Below are 24,110 nucleotides of genomic sequence, written 5' to 3' on the forward strand. Positions count from 1 at the left end.
AGGCTATAATCACTGTTGAATTTTACTTTCAACATTAATTGGTTCAAATTAATTTAATTTTATTATTTAATGGTTGACCTGAAGAAATATTGATATTTTAGGGGTTTTTTTTAACCCCACACCTCATCCATGCCAATCAAAGCTTTATACTGACTTTAAGAAGACTAGAAGAGGAATGAAATTTTGACATTCTTTTTATTTTAACATTTCTTTTGTGTTTAGAGACATAACTTATAAGCAACAGTTAGGTCTACAGACCTTAAATGTATAGCTCAGCTGGATAAATGTTTACATGTGTATATCTGTGTGGTGATCATTATCCAGAACACGTAGCACAATTCAGTTCCCCAGAAGGCTCCCTCAAAACTTCTTCTATCCAATGTTCTTCTCCAAGTTAATAACTATTCTGAACTCCACCATTATCGATCAGTCTTGCCTGTTTTTGAACTTTATATAAATGGAATAAGTTATGTAATCTTTTGTAACTTTCTTCAATGAAAGTGAAATCTACAAGATTCATTCATGTTATTGCATGTAGTGGTGGTTTGTTCTTCTCATTGCTGTGTAATATCCCATTACATAAATATACCACAGTTTATTTGTTTTCTTGTTGATGGACATTTGGGTTGTTTACTGCTTTGGGCTATCATAAGTAACACTGCGTGAACATTCCACACATATTTTGGTAGGCAGATTCATTCATTTGTTTTGGCTATATCCCGGAGTAGAATTGCTGGATCATAGGGAATATGTTTCGATCTGGCAGATATTGCCAAAACATTTCATCAAACAGTTGTGCAAATGTTTACTCCCATTAGAAGTGTAAGAATGCTCCAGTTGCTCCATATCCTTCTAATGTTTGGTATTGTCAGTCTTCTTCACTGTAACCATCCTTATGGGGTGTGATGGTATCTTATTGTGGCTTAATTTGCATTTATCTGCTGACTAACTGTGTTGAGCATTTCTTCTCAGGCTTCTTGGTCATTTCATTATCTTTTGTTAATTCTATTTGAGTCGTTTGCCCATTTTAATTGGATTGTCAATCTTTTTCTTATTGGTTTGTAGGCGTACTGTATTTTTTCTTGATACAAGTTCTTTATTGAATATATGTTTTGCAAATATTTTCTCACAGACTTCAATTTGCCTTTTCACTCTTCTTAATTGTAATCAAGTCCAATTTTAATCTTTTCCTCTTTCATTAGTGCTATTTTGAGCCTGTTTTAAGAAATCTTTGTCAAATCCCAAGGTTATGAAAGTGTTTTCTTAATATTGTTCCTAGTAGATTGTTTTAACTTTCACATTTAGGTTATAATCCATTTCAAAGTAGTTTTTTCAAAGTATTTTCACATAATACAAAGTATTTTTGTGTTATGTGAGGGAGGTCAAGATTCATTTACCAAAAATGAAGAGACCATCTTCTCCCCATGAATTGTAGTGAAGAACATACCTTTAAGTATATGTTTATTTCTCATTATTCAACATGTGCATAACACTTAGAGATTTGGGGGCCTTTGATTTTGCTCCCACTAGAATGATAAGTTCTTTAAAATTTTCCAGTTGAAAAGTTCATTTCATAAAGGAGAATTAAGTGCCCTTTGGGGGGGAAGTTACTTAGAAAAGAAATGCAATTACATGTAATCTCATTCCTTTATTAAGTAGATAATAAATGAAATATGTTTTGCCTGTAAAATTATCTTTAAGAGTAATTAGCACAGATGAAAGAATGTGAGATTCTGAGAGATTCAATGGCCTGCCCAATATCATGCATATGTATCATACACACATACATACATGATGTAGCCAGGAATAAAATTATTTCCCCTGAGTTTAAGAGTAATTAGCACAGATGAAAGAATGTGAGATTCTGAGAGATTCAATGGCCTGCCCAATATCATGCATATGTATCATACATACATACATACATGATGTAGCCAGGAATAAAATTATTTCCCCTGAGTTTCTGAGTTGTATTTCCTCACTGGGCATAATTATTTTTGGAAAACTGTCAGGAAGAATCTGATTAATAATTATCTTTTGAATTGTGGCTGATTGATTTCTTTTAATCCATGAGCCTACTCTGTATACTGAAATGGACTCTGAGATCCAAACAAACTCATCATCAGAATTTTTTGAGCCATCTAGCAAAGGTTGCCTGGAACTCTAATTCCTCATAGTTTCTGGCATATCTATAGATAATTCAAGTACTTTTGTGAGAGCTAAGTAAAAAATGTTTAGTAATTCCATGTCATTATAACTAGGATACTTTCCTGGGTGCATTATAATTTTACATTATTAAGTATGGGATACGGCAGAGTAAGGGAAGTGGGTAAATTATTCAACATCCCTAACACTTGTTTTAATTTTCCATAGAATGGTGAAAAGAAATGCATCACTGGGTTAAAATAAAGATGAAAAAAGACATATAAAATGGATTGTAAATGCACACAGCTCTCATTCAACAAATATATTTTCTCCCTTTCTTCGCTTTTTCTTTCCTACCCCTCTCTCTTTTCTCCTTCAGCTTTTTTCTTTGGATTATGGGAGAATGACCCTTTCTGTAATAAAATATGGGAAAGTCACAAAAAAGACACATTTCCCTTCTACTCTCAGAGAAAGCATTTGATATGACATGGAGGAAAGAATAAACAGAAATTTCCCTAAAGTGTTCAAGGGCCGACTGATCCAATGAAAATTTATTTTACTGTACATGTTTTTATATGTTGGTCACAGTCTTTCTAAAGTTTAGAAATAGCATTTGCTTGTGTTAATTTTGCAAATAAAACGAAAGAAAAATAAACAACAAAAAATTTTCAAAGTCAGGGACTAGAAAGTATGTGATAAAATGTTTTCTTTTTTAAAGGGTATGGGCTTTAAAAAAATTTCCATTCCAATTTCTACTGAAAGAAATTTGATTAGACAGCTGAATCTTTCATTTAGACTTTTCCTATCACTATGACGTTACATGGACATGATCTTTCCTTTTCCTTCTTAATACACAGATTGCAATTATTTATTTTTGCTTAATTTCTTGAAATTTTTTGATTAAATAAGATAGTAAGTAGTAGACAAGATACATCAACACTGACTATCATTGACAATGATTATCATTCTCAATTTCTGGAGATGTTACACAGACAAATAAGGAAAAATTAAGAGAATTGTTTGAGAAAAGATGATCATAAGAGAAAGCATTATTATTTTTGTGGCTAAGCTAGCATAGTAAATTTAGAATTGTATTATGATGTGTTCTAGAATTAAGTAAAGTTACATTAAAAATCTGTGAGGTGATGGAAAACTATCTTAATTTGTGAGGGGAAACAAAACCTCTTATTATGCCCAAGAAGGATGGCTAATTTTACTTCTTTGTCTGCACCCAACTGGTTATATGAATATGTAAATTTTTCTTGCATTTTTTTCTCTTTGTAAAATAAAAATCTTAATATTTATTTCTTCTAACATTAGAGTAATATTGTTAGAGTCCATGATATAACCAGGACTTTTACTTCTCTGGGAAAAAAGCTTTAAAAACATCCTAAAGTACTATTATTACTATAACTCATTACTGTTTCATCCTAATGGCTAAGGCTTTCATGCACCTGTATGAGAATCAAAGTTTCCAGTTTATATCGTAATTCTGCTGAGCATCTCCAAACAGTTTACACATTCCTCATAACTCTTGTTTGGGATAGTAACAAAGAATAGGGTCTTTAACTTGAACAAGTGTGCTGAAATAATAATAATAATAGTAATAGTAATTAATAATACTAAAATATATAATAAACTATCTTGTAGCTTTCCTGATATATGGATAAACATAAATATTAAATTCAAGAGAAATCATATAAAATAAACTGAAACAAACTGTAGGTGCTAGGGTAAATTACAGCTAACGATTCCAGTTGGAATATTTAGATGGTAAACATTTTATTGGGTTGGCCAAAAAGTTTGTTTGGTTACTGAATACGTTGTTCAATAAAGTTCTTGGTGAAAATGAAGAATGTCTTATTTTTACTTTAAACCAAATGAACTTTTTGACGAACACAGTAAAAGCAACACATTTTATGGTGTGAGTGGAAAAACTGTGCAATGAAGAAATCAATGTGAAATTTCTACTTCATTAAATGACTCAAAAATACCAAAGATGAAAGAAAAGAAGCTTTGGGGGGCAAGAAGCACATCTCATATGCGGTTCAGTAACTTTACCATCACACTGGCCCTTCATGGACAGCTTATAGATCCTAAGGAACTTGAAAGGGAGAATCACGTTGACAGTATATTTGAAATGTGCTACTAATCTTTTTTGAAATCATGTTATAATTTAGTCATCTTGACACAGGAGAGTAACTATTAACTAATTATGAAATATTTCTATATTTCTATAACTTAAATTAACCAAGTAGTTAATAATCAGTCAGAAACTATTGTATAATTTTTTATAATCCCTTAGAAAGTTTGTGTGAGTGTACTCATATTTCTTTTAGAGATTCACAAAATTTTCTTTTTCCTCAGGGCTCATCAATATACCTGCAGTGGCCTTTGGAATATTCTCTGGGGGGATAGTCATGAAAAAATTCAGAATCAGTGTGTGTGGAGCCGCAAAGCTCTACTTGGGATCATCTGTCCTTGGGTACCTCCTATTCCTTTCCCTTTTTGCATTGGGCTGTGAAAATTCTGATGTAGCAGGACTAACAGTCTCCTACCAAGGGTATGTTCACTCATTAAGTAATCTGAGGAGATTGCCTTGTTTAATCAAATTATTGATAGAGTTTCAAAATAAGATAATTTAATTTTTAAGCATTGTAACTAAGAAAAAGAAGTTGATGTTTTATTATGGGATAGTGGATATTATGGAATAGTGGACAATGTTTATGATATGTAATCTGTTATTGGCACCAAAATCTGTCATTTCCTTTGAATTTGAATGTGTTAGAGAAATATAAAGAATGTTAAATCCACATCTTACTTTAGGGCAGCAACCTGATAGTGGAAAATACAGACCTTGAATTTTGCCTCTGCCCGTTCTTAGTGAAGTGACATTGTATGAGTTATTTAATGTAGCCTCAATTTTTGCATTTTAAAAATAGAAATAATAACAGCCTTTTAAGGTTTTGTAAGGCGAGATGATATACATGAAAGTGATTAGTGCTTACCAGGCACAAAATAGATGTGCCACTCATGGAAACAATTGTATATTTTTTCTTTGAACACCTAGATAACTGGAATGGTCTCTGTGCCATGCTTTACAGTCTCTGTTACTCAAATCAAGGGAAATTTCAGGAGAAAATGGCTATCCCTCAACCCAGCGACCCACATTCCAGCTCTCTTTAGCTCTCTGCAGCTGATCATAAGAATATTTATTGATGCTTTCAGACTTATGCCATCCTGCCTGGGGTGGGTGATTAGTTTCCAGAGTCTAAAGGCTGGGTCTTAAAACTACTTCACCCTTCCCCTTCAAGAGTCCTTGCTATCACTCTACCCTGAACCTGAGTTACAAGAGGCAGTTCTCTTCCTCCTTCCACCTATCTATACATTATTTGTTTTAAAAAAAATTATTGAGCTGCTACTAGTTGCCAGGCCAGCCTCCCTGACTGTATCTGCCTGACTGCCTATTCCACCTGTGGTTCAAAGGCCAACACTCCTGACATTATGTTCTGTTTCCTGATGGTTCAGTTGCTTCTTGCTCACTGCTTGCTCTCCAGCTTCCTTCCACATTTATCTATCTGTCTTGTGTTCATGTTCCATCATCTTCCTTATCCTGGTTTCCCTTGTTGTTAAGTGAACATCAATTACACTTTTGCCATCTAAAATGTTCAGGAAAATTAATGAATCAAAGTTCATATATCGTTGCTTCTAAGAGTTATCACAGCAACAGTTAGACTTAATGGCGTGTAGTGTTGCCTTGGTAACAGTGAGCAATGTAGATTAAGAATGTTAGTTGTAGCTGCAAGAAGATTCTGGAGTGAGTAGAAGCCCTGTGCCATCTTTTACTATCCCTAAGATCCTCATGGTGGATGGACAGTGGTAAAGTACTTTATATTTTGCAATTTAGAAAACACCTTAGTTTTATTATCTCACTTCTACCTTCAGATGCCTTTATGAAGTAAGTTTTCTTACCCACGTTTAAAGGGAACTGAGATTAGAAAGGTCAAGTAACTTCCTCAAAGTATAATGTTCTTTCTATGACATAATGCTATCTTTAAGCCAAAGAAAATATGTAAGTAGACAACAACAGAAAAATTTTGAGATTTACATTAAAAGTATACTCAGATGATAATAAAAGAATATTTTTAAACAAAACAAAATAATTATTCATTGAGTAGTAGCCCCTGAAAGCAGTTCATCTCAAAAGACTATAACTATATTGCAATAATGCTATCATTATTTAAAACTCCTCTTTTGAAATTGCTTTCCATGTCTTTTTTAGAATATTCTCAACAGTGGCAAAGATTTAACCTTTAAGAGCAGCTTTGTTATTGGAAGGAGGCAAAGAAAAGGCAACATCACTGGGGAAATCTCTCCCCTCCCAACATGGCTATTTTGAAAGAAAAATCTCATTTGAGGATAAACATTCTGGCATATTTGATAAAACTCATAATTAAAAATTTAAATAACAACTCTACTGTCAACACATCCTACATAAAACATATATGCAATTAATTTCTGCTTCAAGATTGCCCTAAGTGATAAATTTAATGCACCTTCAGTAATATAAAAGAATTGGCTTTATAAAATAAACATGCTCTTCAGGGGTTATCCAGAGTTTCTTTGTTCCACAAGGCTGTTTTGATTCTGGACATTAAACAGGAACACTATAGATAAGCTTTAGATATGATAGTGGAAGAAATTTTTCTTCTGCAATGATGAGAATAAGTCTGATGCAAGACAAAAATGTAGAATCCAGAGGCCTGGAAGGGTTCTAATTCTGGGTTTGTCACTAACAAATGTGAATTTGAGCAAATTATCTGCCTACTTTGGACCTGACTTTCCTGATTTGCCCAATGAGAAGTTGGCCTAGATCACACCCACAGTTCTTTTAGCTCTAACCTTCTAAAATCTCAGCCCTACAGTGTCCATAGTGGCCTGATTCTAGGCTTTCAAAGACACATTTATACTTTCAGATACTACAACACAGTCTCTGTTAAAACTTAATGCCTTAGAGAAGAGAATAAGATGACATATTCCTGGATGACTTCTTAGGAGGCCTAGTTAAATACCCTTTCATTCTGCTAGAAGACATCTCAAAGGTCTTTTGCTTTTACATTTGAGGTGACAAAATCCATAGTAGTTCTATGAGATGGAATATTATATAAGTTTGTTATTATATTAATATATAATAAGAGTAATGTCATAAATTGCTCTTAAGGTTTACTTTTCTATCGTTAGTTGTTTTCATACATCACTGCATAGAAAAATATTAGAAGATTCTAGAGTCAGTAGATGTTAGTAAAAGCCATCAGCCAAGAACTGGATATCATGTGAAGTTGTAAACCTGGAAAGATAACTTTCAAGAGAAAGCTATTTAATAGTGGATTCACATTTAATGATCAGAAGCTGGCATTTCTGATGACGATTGTGTTCCCCCAAAGCAAACGTTGTTGGCAGTGCCATTTATATCACCCAAGAACATTGATTTTTGAAAGTATTAGGGTGCTGCCTACTAAGAGGTAATATTTTATACCATTACATTTCTTTTCAGAACCAAACCTGTCTCTTATCATGAACGAGCTCTCTTTTCAGATTGCAACTCAAGATGCAAATGTTCAGAGACAAAATGGGAACCCATGTGTGGTGCAAATGGAATTACATATGCATCGGCTTGTCTTGCTGGTTGTCAAACCTCCACCGGGAGTGGAAAGACTACTGTAAGACATCTTCTCTAAAGTGTGTGACCACAGGCCTGCGACAATGCTTAACTATACAATCCTATGGGGGCTCAGGGACCAACCTAGGAGCAGACCACACCGGTCAAATCCCTGGCTTTGACTCTGCCCTTGTTCTTTTGTGTGGAGACAGGAAATATAAGCATCGCTAGTAGAACTAGCGTTGTTGGAAGAATTAGCGTCAGAATTAGAATAATGAAATAGGCTGGAAGAACTTTGTAATTATATAATCTAGTTCTCTCGTTTTGTTTATAAGGAAGACTAGCTTCAAATGAGAAAGTCTCAGTCACAAGATCATATAATAACGTCTGCATTGGGATCCATCTCTCCTGACCCCTGGTCCTTGCAGGTTTTAGAGGACAGGGCAAATAGAGGCCAGTATTAGGAAGTCTAGCCCAAAAGGTCTAGACCCAGGGGTCAGGGATCCAATTGTGAGGAGGTTGATGGTTCTGGGACAGCTCTGCCCGAGATATCAAGCCAATGTGCATAATGATTAAAAGAGTATGTGGCTGGAATGAAGGGTTCCTGTAGGGTGTAAGAGGAAGATGAGGTTGGAACTATAGGTAGGAAACCAGCTGTGAATAGTATTATGTACTTCAATCATTAATAAATTCATCCCTCTAATCACACCTTTACATCCCTGTCCCAAACGGAGACTCTTCCTTACTCTCGTTGTGTATATGGCACAGTGGTTGGATGGCTTTATACTTGTGGCTGATGAAACCTGCCTGTATTTGACAGCCCTAGAGGGCTGAAAATTAAACCACACATATATTTATGTATTTTTATCAACTAGATAAGAATGCTTAGGCAAACACTTCTGTAGACAAATTCATCCTTGTTGATTTTCTGTTTATTGTTGTTTTTGACATGTTATTCGGAGCAGAAAGGATTGGTCTCTATCAACAGTGATATAAGACCACCCACCCATCTGAAATCTGAGTTTTCACCTTCCCTTCCTTTTCTTCCTTCTTTCCTTTCCTCCCCTTAAACCCGATCTTTGGCCACTACTCTTTGGCCCAAACTGCTTGAAGGTTTTTCTTTCCTTTTTCTCTTTTACTTTGGATTTACTTTTTTTTAAAATTGAAGTACAGTTATTTACAATGTTGTGTTCATTACTGTTGTATAGCAAGGTGGTTCAGTTATACATATATATACATTCTTTTTTAAAAAAATATTCTTTTCCTTTATTATCATAGGATATTGAATATAGCTCCCAGTGCTATACAGTAGGACCTTGTTGTTTATTCATTCTATATTATAATAGCTTATATATGCTAACCCCAACCTCTCACTCCATCCCTCCCCTAAACCCTTCCCCCTTGGCACCCACCAGTCTGTTCTCTATGTCTGTGATTCTGTTTCTGTTTCATATTTCATTTGTGCCATATTTTGGTTCCACATATAAGTGATATCATATGGCATTTCTCTTTCTCTTTCTGACTTACTTCACTTAATATGATAATCTCTAGTTGCACTGGAAGATTTTTCTTAACCAGAGTTTCCATTTATTGAAAACACTGCATGCCAGAGACCTGAAGTGTTTGTGCTGGCCATGTAACTCCCTAGAAGAATTGCTCAGCAGCGAAAATAGGAAGGCCATGAGGCCTGGGTAGACTCACCATATTTGAGGGTTGGCCAAGGCCCCATAGGCACCCATGTGTGTGGCTGAAGTAGAGGGAGAGGAGGAAGATCATTGGGCGATGAGATCAGAGTGGGATTCAGGAGCTGCATCATGGATAGTGTGGAAGCCACTATAAGGATTTGGGATTTTATCCAAGTACAATGAGAAGTCATTGGAAGGTTGAGAATGGTGATGCAATCTGACTGCTATTTTTAAAGGCTCACTTGGGTTATTGTGGAAAAGAGAGTAGAAACATGTTGAGCATGAAGAGACCATTGTGATAATCAAAGCAAGCAAAAATGGTGGCTTAGACTTAGAAGTGGTAGAGAAGAACATAAGGTACTGTTGGATTTGGTGGGATTTGCTTGGAGATGGTTCTATAGGTTCAATAGTTTGTAGACCACTTCTCTTTGGATAATGAAATGTTGTCTCTCTAGATTTTGCTTTGCTTGATATATTCTAACACAGAAATATAAAAATTTCCCCATTGTTTATGTAATAAATGTATACTATAAATTCTTTTAAAATAAATACTTGTCTTTAATTTTATATACAAGTTACCTCAATAATTTGATTTTTCCCTATTGTATTACAGATATTTGATAACTGCACCTGTGTGGGAATTGCCGCCTCAAAATCAGGAAATTCCTCAGGCATGGTGGGCAGCTGTCAAAAAGATAATGGATGTCCCAAAATGTTTCTGTATTTCCTTGTAATTTCAGTCATCACATCCTATACTTTGTCTCTAGGTGGGATACCTGGATACATATTGCTTCTGAGGTGAACACTGATTCTCCCTGCCCCAATTTTAATATGACATACTGTGATCATCTACAGCAGTGATTTCAAACTCTGCTTTGTGGAATCATTATGATTCCTTACAGCTCTCTTAGGAAACTTATTCTACTTGTATGCTTTTCCCACGTTAGGTTTTTATATAGATAATGTGGTTGAATAGAAGTTTTTCTATCATAATTTATGCTTGAACATTTTTTATTGGCTCTCCTATCCTAGATCTTTATAAAATATATAAGTAAATTCAAATTTTAAAATATTAGTTTTGTAACAAGTATTTTCAGTGATAAAATTTTCCTCCTCATTGAATTAGTGTTGCAAGTATTACTGTTAAACAACTGACTGAAATCACCTAAAGATATTACAAATTTCGATAAAATTATTAAACATGAAAAGTCAAATTTTATTGTAAATCAATCTTTTATGAGATGGATTAGGTGATTTTGAAATTAATTCATATATCAAAAGGTGGATATTAAGTTTTTCTAAAATGAAACTAATAAAAATATTGTATATAGCTTTAATTTCCCACAACGTATTATAGAAATTGATTAGGAAAGATCTACAGAAGATAGGATCTAACATCCACAAATCTGTTTTTGTAAAAGGGTTTAAGGAAAACATGAGATATTGATGCTTTCAAATGGAAACATGGGTTTGATGGGAAAGCACTGCCCCAGAATTCTCAGACCAGGATCGTTCTTCATGGGTACCTATTTCTCCAACATTTGCTTACCTTGTGCCAAGTAGTCACCTGGGCCAAGTGAATAATCAGGCCAATAGAGGAAGAATTTTCCTCTCCAGCAGTCCCTCAAATAAACCACACTTTATTTTGATGTCAGAAGGAAATGTCATTTGCTTCAAGGAGAAGAGTTGTAATTTTTGACTCTTTTAAAGCACAGACTAAATATTATACATATGAAGAACTTACTACCATGGTTAACACTCAGTAGTTATTATATATCCTCATGATTATTACATTTAAAATCTATAGGCCAATCCATCAGTTAAAGTTATACAGTCATATTAAGGATGGTCTTGTTATTTCAGGTACTTTTGTACTTGACTGGTAAATTCAGGTCCCCACTATTTAGCAAAAACACTTAGCATGTCACAATGATTCTGATTCAACTTGAGTCAATAGGGTCCTGTGCTTTTAGACCAAAACCCACAAAAACTAGTTATAGGTTATTAATCCTTTACTGTGCCTCAAATTCTTATAATTTCTTAGAATTTTTTCCCCTGTGAGTCCTTGTTATTTTACTGATTAAATTTGATTTTACTTTACCTAACACCATTTGAATATGTCATGTAATAGTGATTTACCTTTTAGAAATATTAACTATAAATTCTTCGATACACTGCATATAATGGAACAAGGCTTTTACATAATTTGCTTTCCCTATGTTAGAATATTAGTGGGTTCTCCATAAATGCTACTTGAATTCTAACATCATTTCATGTTGATGAAATGTGTTCAGTAGATTATGTTCAGTAGATTATCACTGACATTACTATTTGTTTTAATGTACTATTATATTTTTTGTCATAATGCTTTTGTTGATTTTAGGTGCATTAAGCCACAACTTAAGTCTTTTGCCCTGGGTATCTACACCTTAGCAGTAAGAGTTCTTGGTAAGTATAATCTATGCTTTAATTATGGTAGCCATTACAAGTGTATTTTGAATAATTTTCTAAATATTTTTACAGAATTATGACACATACTAAATGATGTCAGTAGTAGATCCCTCTTCTTTTAATCTTCTTCCCTCCTTCATATCTTTCTTTCCTCCCTCTTTTCCTTGACTACTCTCTTCCTTTTATTCAGAAATATTGAGAACAAATGCTGTACCCATGATAAAGTGATCTTATAAGAGTATTGACATTTTTTAACAATCTTGTCTCTTCTAGCATGGGTCTAGTGTCAAAAAATCCATTGCTGTTATAAAAGAGCCCTCTGAGAGGAAAGCAAAAATTGAATCAGTAAGAAAAGCTGAAGTCTAAATATAATTTTTTAAGTTATTAGATGGAAGGAATTCTTTTGAGCTACTCTCAATACTAGGATATATCATTGGTAGAAAGGTAAGATCATTCAAACAATAAAAGCAGTGTGGATTTGAATTCACAATTTGTTAAATGTAATAGGAATGGTTTCTTCTGACTACCAGATTTTTCGATATTCATTAGTTAAAACCCATAAAAAACAGAGTGATTAAGTTAGATGAGGTTTTTGTCCTTAAAGAGTTTAGATTCTAAAGAAGATAGTAAAAACCATTGTAAATGTTCCTCTGTAACTTGACAGAGAGGAACTACCTGGAAGAAAAACAAATTCAGAGCTTTAAATTAATGTGGTTTAAATAAATCTTGATATAAAAATGGATATATGTGAAGATAGAATATAATCCTGATAAAATTGGGAAAACAACAAAAATGGAGGTTTATGCCATCATGGCTGGCTCTAATTCTACAATATAAAAACAGAGATTATCTAGAAAAAAGGCTATTGAGCCTGAAGTACATCCCTGGCTGTAATTAGTCTATCTACCTCCCTTTGAGAACACAGATATAACCTACAGTGTGAAAAAGATCTCAAGTAAAAGAAATAATTCATAAAGTTGATTCCATAAAAATGAAAATATACTTAATACTGTATGATACCATTTATATGTGGAACCTAAAAAATACAGCAAACTAGTGAATATAACCCCAAAAAAGTAGACTCACAGATATAGAGAACAAACTAGTGGTTACCACTGGTGGTGGGGCAATATAGGGGTGAGGGAGTGGTAGATACAAACTACTGGGTATAAGATAGGCTCAAGGATATATTATACAACATGGGGAATATAGCCAATATTTTATAAATGGAAAGTAACCTTCAAAACTGTATAAAAAATAAAAATATATATATACTTGAAAATGACAAAAATATCATAAAGCAAATGACAAGCTACATACAATTTTTTTCAATTTATATAACAGACAGGTGACTAATATCCCTATTGTAAGGAGAACGCTTAAGTACTGAGAATAAAAAGATCAACACCCTAAGAGAAAATGGGGTAAAAGATATAAACAACCATTTCATGGAAAAATAAATGTAAATACCTCAATATAAAAAAGATGGTCAAGGCCCCTCATAATAAGAAGAGTACAAATTAAAACTACACTGATACTGATTCTTACTTATCAGATAGGCAAATTACCAAATGTTGTTTGTCATGTATTACAATACAAATAGAAAATTGATACACTTATACACTGCTGTTGTGAAAATTATACTATTTCTGGAGAGGGATATTTGGCAATAACTAACAAAATTACATATAGACTTACTTATCTTTTGACCTAGCAATCCCACTTCTAGGAATTGATGTAAAAAATGTGCTAGCAAAACTATGAAGTAAGTCTAATCTTATGGATGTTCAATCACTGTGACATTAGTTATAATAGTAAAAGACTAAAAGCAGTCTAAATGTACATCAGTAGGAGACTGGTTAAATAAACTATAGTAAACCCACATAATAGAATACTATGCAGCTGTAGGGACAAATGGGGAAAATCTCTCTCTAATGTTACCAAGTATATTAGTCAGTACTGGCTGTCATAACAAAACACCCTGGACTGAGGGGCTTAAACAACAGGAAGTTATTTTCTCATAGTTCTGAAAGCTGTAAAGTCCAAGATCAATGTGCCAATAGGGTTGATGTCTGGTGAGACCTCTCTTCCTTATTTGCAGATGGCCGTTTTCCCACTGTTCATTCCCTGGATCTTTTCTCAGTGCACAGAGAGAGAGAGACCTTTGGTGTCTCTTCCTCTTCTTATAAGGACACCATTCCTATCAGATTGGGGCCCCACCCTTATGATCTCATTTAACCTTAATTATCTTCTTAATTACTTTTTCCACATGCAATCACATTGGGGGTTAGGGCTACAACATATGAATTTTGGAGGGACACAATTCATATCAAGTGATCTCCAGTATATGCTTTTAAGTGAAAGAAAGCAAAATGTAGAACAACGTATATAGTATGATGCATTTGGTGTAAGTATAGAAAGGTGGAAATATTATACACACAGACACAGAGGTATTTGCTCTTGTTAACAAAAATAAACAATGGAAGCATAAACTAAAAACTAATACTATTTTTTAAAAAACTTTACCTGTTAGGGAAGAAAGGAAAAAGGGGAGAGAAAACAGGATGGAAATGAGACTTTGTAAATGTAACTGTTGTATAATTTTTAATTTGAAAGCATGCAAAAATTTTATATAATTTAAAATAATTAACAGAACGAAAGAAATTCTTAAAACAAACCAAAACTAACTCTATATTATATGGGTGACATAACCATACAGAAAAACTTTAAACTACATGGAAAATAGAATTATTACCAAAACCCCATTGCTTCAGTACATTTTATGGTCTTGTCATTAATACTAACTTTGGCATTGTTATGTTAAAACTATTGTGTATTTTAAGATTAAAGTAAATAAGATATTATGTTAATATCATTTGGAATCAATATTTTCAGCATAATAGAAAAGTGATAAAAGCATAAAATAAAAAATTTAAGTAAAACTCATTCTTAATTTAAACTTAAAATGTTAATATGAACTCATATAGCTTTATTTTAAAATAATGTGTATCTTATAACTGTCTCCTGAAAAATCTAGAACCTATTTAACCCAGGAGAAATGAGCACCCATAGCAATGATCTGTGCTATCTAAATATCATTCCTCAGTAAAGAAACCACAGCACCTTGGAGAACTGACCAAGGTCTAGGGTAGAAAATGCATAAGATGATTGTGGGACAACTTTTGTGCAAGAAAGTGAGAAAGCTATCAAAGGGATATGTCAAAAGGACACAGGACCAATTTGAGGAGCTTGGCCTAAGGTGAGATAATTTGAAAATAATATATGTAATATAAACAATATTATTATATTAATTAATATATAACATAAATAATCATTATAGTATCTGCTATGTCTTGAAATACATTGAATATATAAAAAGACGGAAATCTGTAATGATACCTAAATAATTTTGGAGAATACTAGGGCACGAATTCATTATTTTTAAAACTGATAAATGGAAAGAATTGAGCATTTATCCTGCCTTCCTTCTATGAACTATATTTTGAAGTAATCAAATAAATAGTCATGAAGGAAAATTATCTTTTATAGAAAAATCCTAAATAATTTTACACAAGGAATAATATAATTTTTAACAATCTGTTTTGCAACCTCATCAACATTTGCTGAGAGCTATAGGTGCAAATGGATGAAAAACTTCATAATGGAGGGCATAGCCTGAGTCTCAGATCCATTTTAACATTACAAAGGGTGGCAAGTAGACAACATGTGACTTCTGCCAGAACACACAGAACCACCTGTGCCTTGCTCCTGCCAGAGTCCATGCAGGAGCTAACTACCAGGTTATTGGAGAAATGAAGGATAGGAGAACAAAGTAAATGACGTCATGAAGAAGCAATCAGTCAAATCCAGACTGTGGAATATTCTACATGACAAATGTCTTTCTTCAAAAATCATTAGTATGAAAAAAAAAGTTGGAAAAGAAGCTGATATAAAGAGCCATCAACTAAAATTTTTTAAATAGATCTTTATTGGAGTAGAATTGCTTCACAATACTGTGTTAGTTTCTGTTGCACAACAAAGTGAATCAGCCATATGCATACACATGTGCCCATGTCACCTCACTTTTGAGCCTCCCTCCCACCCTCCCTATCCCACCCCTCTAGGTCATCGCAAAGCACAGAGCTGATCTCCCTATGCTAAGCTGCTGCTTCCCACCAGCCAACTATTTTACATTCGGTAGTGTACGTATGTCAATGTTACTCTCACTTCGCCCCAGCTTCGTCCTCCCACCCCATGTCAAGTCCATTTTCTATGTCTACCTCTTTATTCCTGCCTACCTTGTTTGAATCCTGATTAGAATGATCCAACTCTAAAACAATGCTTTGAAGACATTCAGAAAAGTTTGAATGTGGGTTTTTGATAGGATTAAAGAAATTATAAAATGTGTCATGTGTTAAATGGCAGAGTGATATATTTTTTAAAATGTCAGAGATGTGTTCTGAAATACATATAAGGAGAATGACATGATATCTGAGGTATCTCTTAAAATATTAAAAAAAAATAGTTTCTGGATGCACGTTGGTTTGTGGGACTGGAGAGAGATAACACAGGAGTGGCAAAATATTGATATCAATAATTGTTAAAGTTAGTGACTGTACATGAGGTTGTATTACATCATCCTTTCTAATTCTGTGAATGTTTGAATTTGCCATTATGAAAATTTTAAAACATACAGAAGATGGCAAGCATTTGAATCTTGAGGAACATCTTCACGTTATTAAGAGCAATGTAAAGTTAGTTATCACCTAAATGTTTTTCAGTGGCAAATAATCTATTTAGATGGACAATGTATATAAAGAGGATATTTATTTAAGATACGAAATAATCTAAACTGACTGTTAGATATCTTTATCTATGTGATCTTCTTGCTTACAGGATTTTATGCAAAATAGGGTCAGTTAGCTCTTTCTTGAATCTGGAATTCTTCTCACCCTGGTACAGAAAGGGAGAGACCCTTGAAAATATTTTCCTTTGTAAATGTACATCTTCCCTACAAAAAGGAAACATGCTGTGTCTTCAGAGCTTCTCCTATGACTTCTGTTTCTCAAAATTATCAGCTCAAAATAATCTTCATACCAGAGGCATATTTTGGGGTGACATATTCTGGTTTTCTACAGATGCCCTGTCATCTCCAAAGCAGTGAATTTTGGACTGACTATGGTTTCCAAGAATCATTAATTATAGGCTAAGCAAAAAGATATGCATATATTGTTAGTAGCAATTATTTGTTTTTCTCACAGCAGGAATCCCAGCTCCCGTATATTTTGGAGTTTTGATTGATACTTCATGCCTCAAATGGGGATTTAAAAGATGTGGAAGTAGAGGATCCTGCAGATTATATGATTCAAATGCTTTTAGGTACCGTATCAAACTCATTCCCGCATCTCACGGCTACCACTTCCCAGGTTTGCACAATGCAATTGGCACTAATAATCCTCATGTAGTTTCATTGCTTGTAAGGAAAAGGAGAGTCTAAGCAATAAGTTTGTTCTGGGGTTTCCCTGGTGACGCAGTGGTTAAGAATCCGCCTGCCAATGCAGGGTACATGGGTTTGAGCCCTGGCCCGGGCAGATCCCACATGTCGCGGAGCAACAAAGCCCATGCACCACAACTACTTAAGCCCGCATGCGTCGTGCTCTGCAATAAGAGAAGCCACTGCAATGAGAAGCCCGTGCACCGCAACGAAGACCCAACGCAGCCAAAAATAAAAATAAATTAAATAAATTTAAAAAAAAGTTTGTTCTGTTTTATAGAATAATTATATTATTATTTGATTATTTGGCTAGATCTGTCATTTTTCCCCCATTTTTAATCTTGACTCCCATTTTAAATGAGTAATTATTTTTAAAAAATATGACATAAGACTTCAGAATAGAGTAGAATTTTCAAAGTTTGTGCACACAAATGAGTTAATTCCCTGAAACTCAGAAGCATTTAAATCTAGGTCACATTTGGGGTTTAATTCTATTCTTTTTCAAACTGAGCCAAACTGTCCCATTTACGTCAGATATAATCCCTCTGGGCAAGAGTTGGATTTGGCTGTAAATCTGTCCGGCTTTTATTGCCAAACTGATGTTCAATTATTCCAGTACTTGAAATGCATAAAAGTAAAAGGTTTTCTCTGTGTGTGTGAGTGTGTATGGGGTTGAGGGCATGGTTTTTTTCACTATGGTATCATTCAGTTCAATTCATCAAACATTTAGTTTCCTTATTGCTTAAAGCAATACTTCAATGGCTTAAAAGCAAGAAGGATTTTTTTTTTCAATTTACAAGCTGAGTATTCTCTAGAGAAATAAACTTGGTGCTGGACTGTGTAAGTTGGAAGCTGGATGTGAATTTAGCCGACCATCTCAAATAAATTTGCTTGACTTAATAGGCTTTGATGTTATGTGAGAAATTTATTTTGGTCTTTGAAAGGGACCTGATCTATGAGGAGAATTGGCACTTTATTCACATTTACTAAGGCTGTATTTTAGTGCAAAGACAATGTAATTCAATCAGAGACTATGAGTGTACATACAAGGTAACCAGCATGAATCATTTAACCTGTCCTTTCAAACCTTTGTGTCTTATAATCTAATGTAGAACTAAAGGCTACTCATGGAAGAAATGGATTGAAACCTCTGGTTTGTTCTTAAGTCAGTCTACTCTACAGAGAGCTCTGATTTCCCCTTAATGTTGCTTCTTGCAGTTTTTCCGTAGAAGTGAATTTGGGCAAGCTTCGAGGGGAGGGTAACCACATAATTTATCATGCAAACCTGGGTACTTTTGAGAGTGAAAGGGGGCACTATTAAAAACTACACTGGGACAACACTAGCATAATCTGGGACTGTTCTGGGCAAACAGGGATATAGTTACCTGGTCTAAGGAAATAATTTACAGAAAGGATGGGACAGATTATATAATTATCAGTGACTGAAAATGATGGTACTACTAAAATTGCTTTATATTAGCTTACTGCCTTCAATAGTCTGTCAAATGTTCATAGAAAGGTCTTTTATAGCCACTGAATCTGCATTCTTAAAACCATCCTCATGATAGTTTTATTGATATTGATATTTTGGGATGATATTATTACATTTTATTTAAAGTTGGATAGTTGCAATAATTAAGATGGACATTCTCTCTTCTTCTAGACATATGTATCTGGGACTAACCATGATCCTTGGCACAATGTCCATTTTCCTAAGTATTGCAGTACTTTTCACTTTAAAGAAAAATTATGTTTCAAAACACAGAAGCTTCAGAACCAAGAGAGAAAGAACAATGGTGTCTACAAGAATCAGGAAGGAAAACTGTACGACGAGTGATCATTTGCTACAACCCAGCTATTGGCCAGGCAAAGAAACGCAGCTTTAGACAAATGATGACTTGAAGCCATGTTTTCCAATTTCTGGAAATTCTGCAAACAAGTTTTAATCAAAAAGGTTTTAAATGTGTAAATTCTTTCTCCTTTCAAACAGATGTCTACTTTGTTTTTGATCCTAAGTATTAGATAACGTACGTGATAACAAATATAATTAATCAAGTTACAGAAGGTATAGATGGTAAAGTTAATCTTAAATATTTTAATTTATAAACGAATTCCTTATATTATTTACTCATTCTGCTTAGCTTTGCCTGTGCCCATTGATATATTAGCTGTACTCCTAGTAGAACAATTGTCACTATAGTTTAATGGCTATGTGTAAAGTAATTTCTAAACTGAGATACTTGCCTAGGATAAGAGAATCTTAAAAACTTAAAAAAAAATTAAACGACATCTTGGTCTCCTTCAAATATCACCTTAATGATGATGTTAGGATGGAGTCAAAACATGTAGAGGAAGATTTCATTTTAAGCTCCTTCTTTCTTTTGAAATACAATAATTGATATAGAAATGTATATTTGTAAATGATCTTGGAGAATTCGAATTTTGAATTACTAACTCTTCTACCATTACTAACTCTTCTGCATGTATTTTATGTGTGAGATTTTAAGTGACCATAGTTGTAAAGTAATAAAATTAATATTCATATGCTTTCCTGTCTTTCTATGAATTCAATGGAGTAAAAAATATTGTTAAATACTGCCCATATTTTAATGTATATAAGCAGCTCCAGGCTTATGATTGTGACGTGGTCCTAAAATATATTTGATAGTGAATTTCTGAAAGTCTACAATAAACTTAGATGTTATAACAGGAACACAGAGTGATGGGGTGAGTGATGGTGTGGTCCCTTTTGGTGCTCTCCCTGGCATCTGTCACAAGGCTTCTGGGCAGGGTGGTGCCATTGGTACAGTCTGCCAGATAGCTCCCTGTTTCTCTGTAACTGAAAAAGTCATGCCAGGTATTTCCTGTTCACTGGCTTCCTGGTCCTGCTCTCACTGGAACTAGTAGATTCAGCAGTCCACCATCTTTAATCTTCAGCTCTACTATGTGTTATGTCTTTCTTCCTCCACCACTGCTGCACCCTAGAAGGGGCCTGACCTTCCCAAGAAAAGCAAACTTAGGTAGATCCACCCCTCCCCTGCAGTGGAATCTTGGAATCCACAGCCGCAATTCTTATCAGGCTTTAGAACACACAAACAGGGCACTCCCAACAAGGAGTCTCTTTGAGGTATTTCTTGGGAGCCTGAGTGCAACAAAATTCCAGCTCAGAAATGCAGTCACAGGACTTCCCTGGTGGTACACTGGTTGAGAATCGCCTGCCAATGCAGGGGACATAGGTTCGAGCCCCAGAGGGAGGATACCATATGCCATGGAGCAACTAAGCCCGTGTGCCACAACTACTGAGCCTGCGCTCTTAGCCCATGAACCACAACTACTGAGCCTGTGCTCTTAGCCCATGAGCCACAACTACTGAGCCTGTGTGCCACAACTACTGAAGCCTGTGTGCTGCAACTGCTGAAGCCCATGCACCTGGAGCCTGTGCTCCACAACACGAGAGGCCACTGCCATAAGTAACCTGTGCACCGCAGCAAAGAGTGGCCCCCACTCGCCACAACTGGAGAAAGCCCGCACGCAGCAATGAAGACCCAACGCAGCCAAAAATGAATAAATAAATAAATAAATAAGAAATGCAGTCGCCTTACTCACACAGTGGAAGGATCAAATAAATTTTCCCCTTATATACCAGTCCTGAGAATATGATGAATGGAAAAAACTAGAGATGAAAAGTGTGGGGATGGAGTACAGGGAAAATTTCCTTTAAATACATATTAATTTTGCCATTTTATTTGAATTGGTGGTGCTAGATTATTTCATATTTTACTATTTTTAAAAATGAAAATAGACTTGGTTTGTTTCCAGCAGGCCTACTTCAGACCTGCTGCTGCTGTACTAACTTGAGAGCAGGAATCCTTTTTGTCATCTCAGTATCAGTCTTACCCATAGCGGATATTTACTGAATGGGTGAGTGGGTACACTTGTCAAGAGTTTTCTTTGTAGAGATATAATTGAAATTCAAGTTCCTCATCCTGTCTCCCACATCCTCTTTATTTTCCAAAGCTTTTGTAGCAATATCCTGAAAAATAACTTCTTTGCAAGTAAATTTCTAAACAGGATCCTATCCAATGTACTCTCGAATGCCTTGAAAAATAAAAATTAGCATAAAGCATATTTAAAATGATTTTTTTCATAAAAGCACCAACGGTTAATGAAAAGCATATTTTTATGCATAACCGTTAATTCAACAGTGGAATTATACATACTAAACTCATTTGTATGGCATATGAGGGTATCATTTAGTGGCAAAGTGAATTTACTAAAAGGAACCTTGACGTTTTAAATGAGTAAATTCAGCTGACAGAAGTAAGCAGGCTTTTCATGCCTCAGAAAGCACATGATTCTTTTTTTGTTTGTTTTGTTTTTGAGAAACCAAACCCCATTTCAGAGGTCAAAAAATTCCCTTAGCCCCAGGGCCAAGCATTAGAGGTAAGGCCTTGATCGACATGTAGGATCCCACAGTTGCACCACTTTATTCATTTATTATACAGTCATGACCCCTGGAGGTGACCAGCACCTCAAATGAACATCTGATTCACTCTCACCTTCAGACAGGAAACACTCCAGCAATATCATTTTATAAGTGGAGTGACTTCAATTGGATTAAAAGACTTGCCCAAGGTGGAGGCAGTCAAACTAATGCTGGGTTCTTCCATTACATCATGATGCCTCTAAAGCAGGTAATAAAAACAAACAATCTGAAACCTCTAAAAACAGCTGGAAGAATTTTTGTGACAATGAGCAGTTAAGAAATCCCCACTTATTATAAATTTATAGACTCAGACATAAAAGAAGATTGAAAGAATAAGTTGACTGTAGCATGTACAGTTATAATTGTTATAATAACTATTAAATATAACAAATATTAAGCACTCTCTTTATGTGTGCTGAGTGCTTTAGACACATTATCTCAATTTCAAAGGTCAAAATAACCTTACGTGTTAGGTAAAAGTACTGGTATGTTCAGAGGAAGCTTAAAGAGTTTTAGTTACTTGTGCAAAGCCAATATTTTCTCTTAGCTGGTAAAGCCAAGATTTAAACTGAGGTTTATCAAATTCAAACAGCAACGTTATCCCCATATTAATCTAGATCCTAAATTGTTGTCTTCCACTAACTTCGCTGAAAGTCAAATTTTGTACATAGACATTAGAGAAGTTTTAGTATGCTAAACCACGCCCATGGTTAAAAAAGAATCAAATGGTACAAAATGATTTAAAATGAGAAGTAACAGTCTTTCACACCACCGTCACTTCTATTCCTCAAAGGGAATTACTTCTAACCAGTTTGATCTGTTGGTTTTTCTGATGGTCACTTCCAGTATCTTTAAATAATATGCACATACCACTTTCTTGATTTATTAACGTGGGCAATGTTTACTGACTCTCTATCCTGATAGATTAGAACTAATGTCACTTACTCATGCCCCGTTGTTCTTCCCCAGGTAATCTGTACATGCTGGGGTCACTATTCTGAGTTCCTCAAATGTCACACCAATACCTCCATTTCTTTTTCAATAAACATTGAGTATCATATGTTTCCCCATTTCTCAAAATGAAGACCTTAGAGGTTCCCTCCCTTCCCTCCGTGTCTCCAAACTCTGGCCCATCTCCCTCTTTCTGGGTAAAGTACCTTTACTTTTACATTGTTAAGAATGATGACAATTATAGTCAACTCTGCAACCATTAAATCTAGGAAAGGCCTGAGTGGTTATGATCATGACCGATGCCATCTACTGTTGAAGTCATGAAACCTACCATTAGAAAAAAATGAAAAAGAGGGAAAAACATATTTAATGAGGCATTAGGGGCACGTTAGCATATTTAAATAATAATAAGTGTGATGTTTAAAAGTGTTTTATGTCTGAATAATTTGGGAATATATTGAGTTAATGATAGCTCTCATATGATTGCCAAATCTCTCAGATTCTTTAATGTGATGCGGTACATTCCAGTCTACTAAAGGGGATGTGTATCTCAAACTTATTTGGCATTGAATCCACTGTTTTATTAACAAGTCTTGGACCTAACTAATTTTCAGTACAATATATTTGGAAAACACAAGTTTATCCTTCTCTTTGTAAAATCTTTTGCTATCTTTAACAGCTTCTGTCAGGATTATGCAGTTTTAAAACATTAACTAGAAAACTATTTTGTTTTTAAATGTCTGAAAAAGATTTTATAACATAGGAATTTTCTGTTCCTTTTACATTTGAAAAAATGTTTTTAGCCTTTTTGAGAAATAATCCTTGAAAAGTTGATTGGTTATTGTAGCTTTAAAAAAAAATCAGCTTACTGATTCAACTTTCAACATTTGTATTTTTTCTATAAAAATCTTCCAGATTTTTAAAAGACATTTTTAATACTATAAACTTAGAGCAATTAAGATAATTATTATACCCTTTTCCCATTCTTAATTTTGTATATTTGGGTTTGTCTTTTTTGCATATTATGCTTGCCAGGAACTTATTCCATTGGACTTTTCAGAGAAATGGCATTTGTGATTTGCTATTTAATTGTTTAATTTTTGTATTTTACTTTACTTCTTTTCCTTCTGCTTTCTTTAGGCATGCTTTTCAAAAAACTCTTTAACTACTTAATTTGTAGTCTTACAACTGTATGCTCTAGCTTAGTAATAAAAATTTTAATATGTCAATGTCCAGCTTTGT

General features: G+C 34.4%; 1 protein-coding gene across 2 annotated transcripts in view; it reads left to right on the plus strand.

Moving 5' to 3' along the window:
* Positions 1 to 19,389, plus strand: part of SLCO1C1 (solute carrier organic anion transporter family member 1C1) — a gene marked incomplete at its 5' end in the record, with an annotated part of 46,001 nt that extends 26,612 nt beyond the window's left edge. For both annotated transcript variants that reach the window (XM_081249971.1, XM_081249972.1), the window contains 6 exons: positions 4,510 to 4,705; positions 7,697 to 7,862; positions 10,100 to 10,284; positions 11,870 to 11,934; positions 17,199 to 17,316; positions 19,095 to 19,389. In XM_081249971.1, coding sequence (XP_081106097.1) covers positions 4,510 to 4,705; positions 7,697 to 7,862; positions 10,100 to 10,284; positions 11,870 to 11,934; positions 17,199 to 17,316; positions 19,095 to 19,317 — 953 coding nt within the window. In that variant the 3' untranslated portion in view covers positions 19,318 to 19,389. The remainder of the gene's footprint in view (positions 1 to 4,509; positions 4,706 to 7,696; positions 7,863 to 10,099; positions 10,285 to 11,869; positions 11,935 to 17,198; positions 17,317 to 19,094) is intronic.
* Positions 19,390 to 24,110: the final 4,721 nt, after the last annotated feature.

This window comes from Mesoplodon bidens (genome assembly GCF_964165515.1).
Source record: "Mesoplodon bidens genome assembly, chromosome: 11".
NCBI classification, from domain to species: Eukaryota; Metazoa; Chordata; class Mammalia; order Artiodactyla; family Ziphiidae; genus Mesoplodon; species Mesoplodon bidens.